The sequence below is a fragment of the Staurois parvus genome, unplaced genomic scaffold (genome assembly GCF_062004578.1).
Source record: "Staurois parvus isolate SC_StPar_1 unplaced genomic scaffold, SC_StPar_1.0 ptg001058l, whole genome shotgun sequence".
NCBI classification, from domain to species: Eukaryota; Metazoa; Chordata; class Amphibia; order Anura; family Ranidae; genus Staurois; species Staurois parvus.
The window spans coordinates 883107-894333 of NW_028318854.1; the positions used below are offsets into that span (position 1 = coordinate 883107).

The 11227-nt window shown below is 49.7% G+C and overlaps 1 protein-coding gene across 1 annotated transcript in view; it reads left to right on the forward strand.

Annotated features, from left to right (window-relative positions):
* Nucleotides 1-11227, forward strand: part of LOC149440700 (uncharacterized) — a 129578-nt gene that overhangs the window by 96223 nt on the left and 22128 nt on the right. Inside the window, exons 3-5 of the mRNA XM_089658201.1 lie at nt 10207-10357; nt 10456-10641; nt 10737-10874. Of these exons, the coding sequence (XP_089514327.1) occupies nt 10207-10357; nt 10456-10641; nt 10737-10874 (475 nt within the window). The remainder of the gene's footprint in view (nt 1-10206; nt 10358-10455; nt 10642-10736; nt 10875-11227) is intronic.

Sequence of the window (11227 nt, forward strand, 5' to 3'; positions counted from 1 at the left end):
GCCACTTTCAGGTCTCCTCACACACTGCTGGTGTGTAGAATTTTTTGACATAGGGTGCTGGCAGATTATGGGCCTCCCATAGCTGCTGCCAGGCCCCTAATCTGCCATAGGCCCCTATATACCGCCTCCTCATGCTGCTGCCAGGTCCAGAGTCTGTCATGGGTCCCTGTACGGCCTCCCATTGCTGCTGTCTCCATCGCCACACTCTGCCATGTGCCACTTTCAGGTCTCCTCACACACTGCTGGTGTGTAGAATTTTTTGACATAGGGTGCTGGCAGATTATGGGCCTCCCATAGCTGCTGCCAGGCCCCTAATCTGCCATAGGCCCCTATATACCGCCTCCTCATGCTGCTGCCAGGTCCAGAGTCTGTCATGGGTCCCTGTACGGCCTCCCATTGCTGCTGTCTCCATCGCCACACTCTGCCATGTGCCACTTTCAGGTCTCCTCACACACTGCTGGTGTGTAGAATTTTTTGACATAGGGTGCTGGCAGATTATGGGCCTCCCATAGCTGCTGCCAGGCCCCTAATCTGCCATGGGCCCCTATATACCGCCTCCTCATGCTGCTGCCAGGTCCACAGTGTCTCATGCCATGTGCCACTTTCAGGTCTCACACACTGCTGGTGTGTAGAATTTTTTGACATAGGGTGCTGGCAGATTACGGGCCTCCCATAGCTGCTGCCAGGCCCCTAATCTGCCATAGGCCCCTATATACCGCCTCCTCATGCTGCTGCCAGGTCCAGAGTCTGTCATGGGTCCCTGTACGGCCTCCCATTGCTGCTGTCTCCATCGCCACACTCTGCCATGTGCCACTTTCAGGTCTCCTCACACACTGCTGGTGTGTAGAATTTTTTGACATAGGGTGTTGGCAGATTACGGGCCTCCCATTGCTGCTGCCAGGCCCCTAATCTGCCATGGGCCCCTATATACCGCCTCCTCATGCTGCTGCCAGGTCCAGAGTCTGTCATGGGTCCCTGTACGGCCTCCCATTGCTGCTGTCTCCATCGCCACACTCTGCCATGTGCCACTTTCAGGTCTCCTCACACACTGCTGGTGTGTAGAATTTTTTGACATAGGGTGCTGGCAGATTATGGGCCTCCCATAGCTGCTGCCAGGCCCCTAATCTGCCATAGGCCCCTATATACCGCCTCCTCATGCTGCTGCCAGGTCCAGAGTCTGTCATGGGTCCCTGTACGGCCTCCCATTGCTGCTGTCTCCATCGCCACACTCTGCCATGTGCCACTTTCAGGTCTCCTCACACACTGCTGGTGTGTAGAATTTTTTGACATAGGGTGCTGGCAGATTATGGGCCTCCCATAGCTGCTGCCAGGCCCCTAATCTGCCATAGGCCCCTATATACCGCCTCCTCATGCTGCTGCCAGGTCCAGAGTCTGTCATGGGTCCCTGTACGGCCTCCCATTGCTGCTGTCTCCATCGCCACACTCTGCCATGTGCCACTTTCAGGTCTCCTCACACACTGCTGGTGTGTAGAATTTTTTGACATAGGGTGCTGGCAGATTATGGGCCTCCCATAGCTGCTGCCAGGCCCCTAATCTGCCATGGGCCCCTATATACCGCCTCCTCATGCTGCTGCCAGGTCCACAGTGTCTCATGCCATGTGCCACTTTCAGGTCTCACACACTGCTGGTGTGTAGAATTTTTTGACATAGGGTGTTGGCAGATTACGGGCCTCCCATTGCTGCTGCCAGGCCCCTAATCTGCCATGGGCCCCTATATACCGCCTCCTCATGCTGCTGCCAGGTCCAGAGTCTGTCATGGGTCCCTGTACGGCCTCCCATTGCTGCTGTCTCCATCGCCACACTCTGCCATGTGCCACTTTCAGGTCTCCTCACACACTGCTGGTGTGTAGAATTTTTTGACATAGGGTGCTGGCAGATTACGGGCCTCCCATAGCTGCTGCCAGGCCCCTAATCTGCCATAGGCCCCTATATACCGCCTCCTCATGCTGCTGCCAGGTCCAGAGTCTGTCATGGGTCCCTGTACGGCCTCCCATTGCTGCTGTCTCCATCGCCACACTCTGCCATGTGCCACTTTCAGGTCTCCTCACACACTGCTGGTGTGTAGAATTTTTTGACATAGGGTGCTGGCAGATTATGGGCCTCCCATAGCTGCTGCCAGGCCCCTAATCTGCCATGGGCCCCTATATACCGCCTCCTCATGCTGCTGCCAGGTCCACAGTGTCTCATGCCATGTGCCACTTTCAGGTCTCACACACTGCTGGTGTGTAGAATTTTTTGACATAGGGTGTTGGCAGATTACGGGCCTCCCATTGCTGCTGCCAGGCCCCTAATCTGCCATGGGCCCCTATATACCGCCTCCTCATGCTGCTGCCAGGTCCAGAGTCTGTCATGGGTCCCTGTACGGTCTCCCATTGCTGCTGTCTCCATCGCCACACTCTGCCATGTGCCACTTTCAGGTCTCCTCACACACTGCTGGTGTGTAGAATTTTTTGACATAGGGTGCTGGCAGATTACGGGCCTCCCATAGCTGCTGCCAGGCCCCTAATCTGCCATAGGCCCCTATATACCGCCTCCTCATGCTGCTGCCAGGTCCAGAGTCTGTCATGGGTCCCTGTACGGCCTCCCATTGCTGCTGTCTCCATCGCCACACTCTGCCATGTGCCACTTTCAGGTCTCCTCACACACTGCTGGTGTGTAGAATTTTTTGACATAGGGTGCTGGCAGATTATGGGCCTCCCATAGCTGCTGCCAGGCCCCTAATCTGCCATGGGCCCCTATATACCGCCTCCTCATGCTGCTGCCAGGTCCACAGTGTCTCATGCCATGTGCCACTTTCAGGTCTCACACACTGCTGGTGTGTAGAATTTTTTGACATAGGGTGCTGGCAGATTACGGGCCTCCCATAGCTGCTGCCAGGCCCCTAATCTGCCATAGGCCCCTATATACCGCCTCCTCATGCTGCTGCCAGGTCCAGAGTCTGTCATGGGTCCCTGTACGGCCTCCCATTGCTGCTGTCTCCATCGCCACACTCTGCCATGTGCCACTTTCAGGTCTCCTCACACACTGCTGGTGTGTAGAATTTTTTGACATAGGGTGTTGGCAGATTACGGGCCTCCCATTGCTGCTGCCAGGCCCCTAATCTGCCATGGGCCCCTATATACCGCCTCCTCATGCTGCTGCCAGGTCCAGAGTCTGTCATGGGTCCCTGTACGGCCTCCCATTGCTGCTGTCTCCATCGCCACACTCTGCCATGTGCCACTTTCAGGTCTCCTCACACACTGCTGGTGTGTAGAATTTTTTGACATAGGGTGCTGGCAGATTATGGGCCTCCCATAGCTGCTGCCAGGCCCCTAATCTGCCATGGGCCCCTATATACCGCCTCCTCATGCTGCTGCCAGGTCCAGAGTCTGTCATGGGTCCCTGTACGGCCTCCCATTGCTGCTGTCTCCATCGCCACACTCTGCCATGTGCCACTTTCAGGTCTCCTCACACACTGCTGGTGTGTAGAATTTTTTGACATAGGGTGCTGGCAGATTATGGGCCTCCCATAGCTGCTGCCAGGCCCCTAATCTGCCATAGGCCCCTATATACCGCCTCCTCATGCTGCTGCCAGGTCCAGAGTCTGTCATGGGTCCCTGTACGGCCTCCCATTGCTGCTGTCTCCATCGCCACACTCTGCCATGTGCCACTTTCAGGTCTCCTCACACACTGCTGGTGTGTAGAATTTTTTGACATAGGGTGCTGGCAGATTATGGGCCTCCCATAGCTGCTGCCAGGCCCCTAATCTGCCATGGGCCCCTATATACCGCCTCCTCATGCTGCTGCCAGGTCCACAGTGTCTCATGCCATGTGCCACTTTCAGGTCTCACACACTGCTGGTGTGTAGAATTTTTTGACATAGGGTGTTGGCAGATTACGGGCCTCCCATTGCTGCTGCCAGGCCCCTAATCTGCCATGGGCCCCTATATACCGCCTCCTCATGCTGCTGCCAGGTCCAGAGTCTGTCATGGGTCCCTGTACGGCCTCCCATTGCTGCTGTCTCCATCGCCACACTCTGCCATGTGCCACTTTCAGGTCTCCTCACACACTGCTGGTGTGTAGAATTTTTTGACATAGGGTGCTGGCAGATTATGGGCCTCCCATAGCTGCTGCCAGGCCCCTAATCTGCCATAGGCCCCTATATACCGCCTCCTCATGCTGCTGCCAGGTCCAGAGTCTGTCATGGGTCCCTGTACGGCCTCCCATTGCTGCTGTCTCCATCGCCACACTCTGCCATGTGCCACTTTCAGGTCTCCTCACACTGCTGGTGTGTAGAATTTTTTGACATAGGGTGCTGGCAGATTACGGGCCTCCCATTGCTGCTGCCAGGCCCCTAATCTGCCATGGGCCCCTATACCGCCTCCTCATGCTGCTGCCAAGTCCAGAGTGTGTCATGGGTCCCTGTACGTCCTCCCATTGCTGCTGTCTCCATAGCCACACTCTGCCATGTGCCACTTTCAGGTCTCCTCACACTGCTGGTGTGTTGAATTTTTTGACATAGGGTGCTGGCAGATTACGGGCCTCCCATTGCTGCTGCCAGGCACGTAATCTGCCATGGGCCCCCGTACCGACTCCTCATGCTGTGACGTTGCAACAAGGTGGAATTCAACCCTACATATGTTAGACCGCCTTTACGAACAGCGAAAGGCCATCACCGATTTCCTGATGTTACAAGCGGATAAAGGTACTCCCTGTGTAACTTAGATGTCAGCCATTGGCAGCTCATGCGTGACACCTGCGCTTGCTCAGGCCCTTTGAGGAGGCCACGCTATTCGTGAGTCGGCAGGACTATGGGATGAACGACGTCATTCCTCTGTTGCACGTCCTTGAACAAATGCTGTTAACAATGGCTGGTCAGGGTGCGGTAGACGTGGCGCACAGATCTCAACGCCACATGACCCCTGTGGGGGCAGGACAGGAAGAAGAGGAGGAGGTAGAGGAGGACATTGGTGCTCAGGAATTATTGAGTGAAATGGGTGGTTTTTCCACTCAGCGGACAGGAGTGGAGGAGCAGGAGCATCTGGTAGAGGAGGAGGAGGAGGAGGAGATAGAGGACCCAGACGCACCGTGGCAGTATGCTGTGGAGATGGAGGCAGGGAGTCCCTCGCATTCCTTGGCACAAATGGCCCATAGCATGCTCGGTTGCTTGCGTAGCGACAGCCGAATAATAACCATCAGACAGAGGGATGACTTTTGGCTGTCCACCTTGTTGGACCCTCGCTACCGTTCAAAAATGGTGGCCTTTTTCACACCTGCTGAGAGGGAGGCCAAAATAACGTACTATAAAAACCACCTATGTAGTCAGCTGGTCTCTGCCTGTCTGCGCCAACGTCCATCCTCAGACACTGTGGGCCCTGTGCGCTCGCGTTCCGCTGCCATGGCAGCAGGGGAGGGGTGGGGTGGTAGGAGCAGTGGCAGCTCCACCAGCAGCGGCTGCCTCAGTCTGCAGTCGATGATGAGTAGCTTTCTTCACCAGCGCAGTGAGGAAACTACTAACCAGCCGCAGCAGCAGCAGCAGCATCAGGTGGACCTGGAGCAGGACCTCAAACAACAGGCTTAGGCCTACTTGGACAGCACCCTGCCAACCGAGGTAGACAATCCCCTTGACCTTTGGCCCCAACTAGCTGAATTTGCCCTTGAAAGGCTGTCATGCCCGGCCAGTAGCGTGGCATCGGAGCGCGTGTTTAGTGCGGCAGGAGGTATTGCAACTCCGCGGAGGACACGACTGTCCACCCAAAGTGTGGAGAGACTGACGTTTGTGAAAATGAATCAGGCGTGGATTAGTCTGGATTTCAAACCACCAGTTCCTGACACAACTGACTAAATCCGCCATGAATCATGCCCCAAACATGTGCCACTTTCAGGTCTCCTCACACTGCTGGTGTGTTCCATTTTTTGTCATAGGGTGCTGGCAGATTACGGGCCTCCCATAGCTGCTGCCAGGCCCCTAATCTGCCATGGGCCCCTATACCGCCTCCTCATGCTGCTGCCAAGTCCAGAGTCTCTCATGGGTCCCTGTACGGCCTCCCATTGCTGCTGTCTCCATCGCCACACTCTGCCATGTGCCACTTTCAGGTCTCACACACTGCTGGTGTGTAGAATTTTTTGACATAGGGTGCTGGCAGATTACGGGCCTCCCATAGCTGCTGCCAGGCCCCTAATCTGCCATAGGCCCCTATATACCGCCTCCTCATGCTGCTGCCAGGTCCAGAGTGTGTCATGGGTCCCTGTACGGCCTCCCATTGCTGCTGTCTCCATCGCCACACTCTGCCATGTGCCACTTTCAGGTCTCCTCACACTGCTGGTGGGTTCCATTTTTTGTCATAGGGTGCTGGCAGATTACGGGCCTCCCATAGCTGCTGCCAGGCCCCTAATCTGCCATGGGCCCCTGTTGTCGCTTGTTGGCATATTCCGCTCGTTCAGATGCTCCTTCTCCTGCTACTCCTCTTCACGGATTCCGTCAGCAGTCTTTCTTGGAATCCGTTTCCAAGAGACAACAGTTTGCGAGCACGCACCAGACGGTGCAGAAACTGAACGTCCTCCTGTCCAAGTTGCTGCTGCCAGGCTCGTAATCTGTCATGCGCCCCTGTACCGCCTCCTCATGCTGCTGCCAGGTCCAGAGTGTGTCATGGGCCCCCGTACCGACTCCAAATGCTGCTGCCAGGCCCGTAATCTGTCATGGGCCCCTGTACCGCCTCCCCATGCTGCTGCCACGTCCAGATTGTGTCATGGGTCCCTGTACGGCCTCCCATTGCTGCTGCCAGGCCTGTAATCTGCCATGGGCCCCCGTACCGACTCCTCATGCTGCTGCCAGGCCCGTAATCTGCCATGGGCCCCTGTACCGCCTCCTCATGCTGCTGCCAGGTCCAGAGTGTGTCATGGGTCCCTGTACGGCCTCCCATTGCTGCTGTCTCTATCGCCACACTCTGCCATGTGCCACTTTCAGGTCTCCTCACACTGCTGGTGGTTTCCATTTTTGTCATAGGGTGCTGTATGGCCTCCCATTGCTGCTGCCTCCACCGCCACACTGTGGCTCCACACTCTGGTTTTGGCCCCGTGACTGCCCAAATGAGTGAAGTGTGCGGTGATTCTAAGATCGACGGCACTCATCTGCATGTCATACTGCCTGACAGTATTATTTCTCTTCCCCAGCAGACTCCAAGGGCATTTAAATTAAAGGTACAGTGTTCAGCACTAATATTAAGTCTCTCTGAAGCCTAGAAACACCCTTTTTTAAGTTAAATTCACAGCGAATATATTCGACTCGAATCTAAATTTTTCTACGAATTCGCCGAATCAGTCGAATCGAATTTTTGAATACTTCGCTCATCTCTAGACATATTATAAGAATGTCTAATCTGTAATTTGATGCCTTTTGGAGATTTTTCCATCTTTCCTTGGCTTCTTTTTGCACATTAATACAAATTTTTAGCTGGGGTGTCCAAACTTTCGATCCCCACTGCATGTCACATTTAAATGAGTCAGATCATCAAACAAATTTTAATATTGCACAAAGACAACCTGAGTAAAAACAAAATGTAGTTTTTAAATGATGATTTAATTTATTAAGGGAAGAAAGCTGTCCAAAACCTGCCTGGCACTATGTGAAAAAGTAATTGCCCCCTAAACCTAATAATTGGTTGTGCCCCTTGGCGGCAGAAACTGCAATCAAGCACTTGCAATAATTGGCAATGAGTCTTTCACATCGCTTTGGAGGAATTGTGCCCCACTGTTCATTTCAGAATTGTTTTCATTCAGCCACATTGGACGGTTCTTGATCATAAACGGCCTGTTTAAGTTCATGCCACACCATCTAATCTTAAGTTCAGGCTTTGAGTAGGCCACTCCAAAACCTTAATTTTTTTTTTTGAGCCATTAAGAGGTAGACTTGCTTGTGTGTTTCCAATCATTGTCCTGCTGCATAACCCAAGTGCGGTTTTGCTTGAGGTCACAAACTGATGGTTGTAGATTTTCCTTCAGGATTTTCTGGTAGATAGCAGAATTCATGGTTCCATTAATTATGTCAAGTCGTCCAGCCCCAGACCATCACACTACCATCTCCAGGTTTGACTGTTGGTATGATGTTTTTTATGAAATGCTGTGTTAGCTTTACGCTAGATGTAACTGCACAAACACCTTCCAAAAAGTTCTACTTTTGTCTGGATAAATGAGAATTTTCACTGACATGAGAGCTGTTTAGTTTTCATGTACAAACCAGTGGCGGAACTATCAGGGTCGCAAAGGTCGCACTTGCGATCAGGCCCTGCCATTCTTCCACCATGGGGGGGCTAAGACGGTAGGAAGGATGAAGGGGGCCTACGGCAGTACATGTGAAAGGGTCTCGCTGTGGAACTGTAGTAAGGGGCTCCACGACAGGAGTAAAGGGCTTCTGGATCAGTGAGAAGGGTCCAGGCCAGGGTCAGGATGTTTCTTTAGGGTTCTTTTGCACTAGATCCCTGAAGGTTCTAGTAATGGATCTGGTTTATACCTACAATCAACCCAGTGACTTTTAAAAATGCTACTTGGAACACTCAACACAAAAAAAACATAAACTCTGAAAATACAAATGATTATTTACAAAACATCCTCTCCTACTTTACAATATCTTTTTCTAACTGTTGGATGTGTCTGAATGTGGACCTGTAAGGACCAGTGAAAAAACCTTAGGAACCTGACCTTGTTCAGGCAACCAGGTTGCTCTGGCAAGAATAAAGGGCCAAATTGCCTATCCACCATTATTATACATTGTGTTGTCAGGTGGTAAATGTGGACGCCAAGGAGTCAGATGTGGCACAACAATTTCTCTGAAAATTACAAAGATTTTATTAGGTGATTCTTTAATGACATTTGTGAGCAGTGAGTTTATATTTGGACCATTCCAAGATGCAAATAATCTAATCTAGAAAGCTATACAAAATAGTACTAGATTGCTGTTTTTCTCTTCTGATTATTATATATTCCATTTTACCATGTCTTTCTCTTCCAAATCCTTACACACCTCATTTGCTATCAAACCACAATTCTTCCATTATAAAATAAAGGTAGCATGAATTCAGTGCTACCAGCAGGTCATTCCATGCCAACTCATACATGTTTTCGTCACAAATTAATTTAAAAAAACCCATAATTCTATTGACAACACACAAAACCAAAGGCCTCACAACCCCCCCCCCCCCCCCCCCAACAACAACCTAAATCTCCACCCCTTCCCCCTATCCTTTATCTATTTTCCTCTTTATGATTATTGACCCTTGTTCCACTTCATCTCCTGGTTCTCCTTTTCCCCTCTCCTCTTTTTCCTTTCTTTTACATTATGTATTTGGTAGAAATGCAAGCTGTCCACATGATACCCTCCCACTCTCTAATCATTGGTACATTTCTTGAAAGGGGACTTTTCCTGGAAACATTGCCCCCCACTGCAAGAAATTTTGCTGTTTCCGAGGTGTATTGTGCTATGTTGTAGAACTTATCTGACTACAATTTTCATTATCTTGTATTTCTCACGATACACAATGTGCTACCTTTTTCCTGTTCTTTTATAACTTGTAAATTTTCTGAAGAAACCTAATAAAACCTTTGTGAAATAAAACTACCATAATTCTTGACTCCGAACTCCGGGTAAAACCTTTTTCCTAGTCTATAAAAGAAAGGTGAGAACTTCTGTTGGGAATTTATATTGCTTTCTATAACCTAAATGGGAATAGCAACTCTTTCTGTATTGGTGACCATTCTCAGCACAACAGGAAGTGAGAACAAACAATCTTACATTTACAGAAAAAATCTTACATATTACAGAAACAGGGTACAAGGGGCATCCGTTTAAAAGAAAACTATCAAAGTTAGGATTTTTGTTTCTCATTTCCTGGTTTGACTCTGAGACAAGAAGTGAGGAGAAACCGCCCCAGCAGGTACATTTTCAACAATGAAAACTGGACAGTGGTTCTAATTCTCCCTCACTCTGTTTGTGACTACTTAATATTATAAAAAATATGTGCAATAAATCTCTAATTTATGTAACATACGACAAACCTACTACCTTCATAAGTGGACCACTTTAAAAATGGGAATTCTGCTCCCTATTACCTAATGAAGCCTAGCCAACCACCCTATTATAATTACTTAATGAATTTTACCCAAGTTGATATGGTTGATATATTCCTCACTACAACATGCTTTTCTCTTCAGTATGCAGCAGGACAGACAGCTGTGTGAGCAGTTCCTGGACTCTCTCTCACGGATGGAGGATTGGCTAAAGATCACACAGATAGTGGCCTCTCTTCAGAATCCTTCCCGAACTCTACACAATGAAGCCAAATTGACATTGAGAAAATATGAGGTAAAAAATATGCTGTAGTCTACAAAACTATTTTCCACTCATCACTTAATTTCTTCTATTTGCTTGTCTATTCTTCACATTCTGCTTGTCATTCTCAGGATCTCCTCAAGGAAGTTCGAGAGAAATTGCTAGACCTGGAGACACTAAACAGGAATTATTGGAGAGTCACACAGATTCCTCACCAGATGTTGCTTCCAACTACACTTCGAAGTAGGATGCAGGAGGTTAATCAGTTTTGGGACTGTTTGCAGAAGGAGGCAGAGACCATCTATCAGACTTTGAAGGTATCTCATCAACTTTGTTATGTACTGAAGCAAGGATAGATTTAATAAAATATGTATTTGAAGCAAGTTAAGGATGATATTCCATCTTCCAACAGTCAAAAATCCAGCAAAGAGAGGAATTTGATACAGACCAGGATGATCTAAAGCTGAGTCTGACTGAGATGGACATGGAACTGTCCAGTGTAGAGTATATCTACCATGGTAACTCAACTGAGAAAATCCAACAACTCAAGGTACAGCAATTAAAATATATATATATATATATATATATAATCAAAAGATCCTCCTCTGCTTTTCCAGAACTGTTAAAAGTACTTTACAGTAATATGTTTAATGAAGGTGTACAAATGACTTACTGTAGAGCCTTAAAGAGACTCAGTTGCCAGACCATTTATGTCAACAAAAAGCTCCCCAAAAGATTGTGTGAATTTAATGTATTTTCAGCATGATATTTACCTGTAAAGGTTTCGATTGTGTAGACATTTGAAAGTCCTAAGACTGCTGATGGATACTGCCATCTTGGACTCGGAGCTTTCACTCTATAGTATTCCCCTAAGGCCCCTTTCACACGTGCAAACTGTTTGCC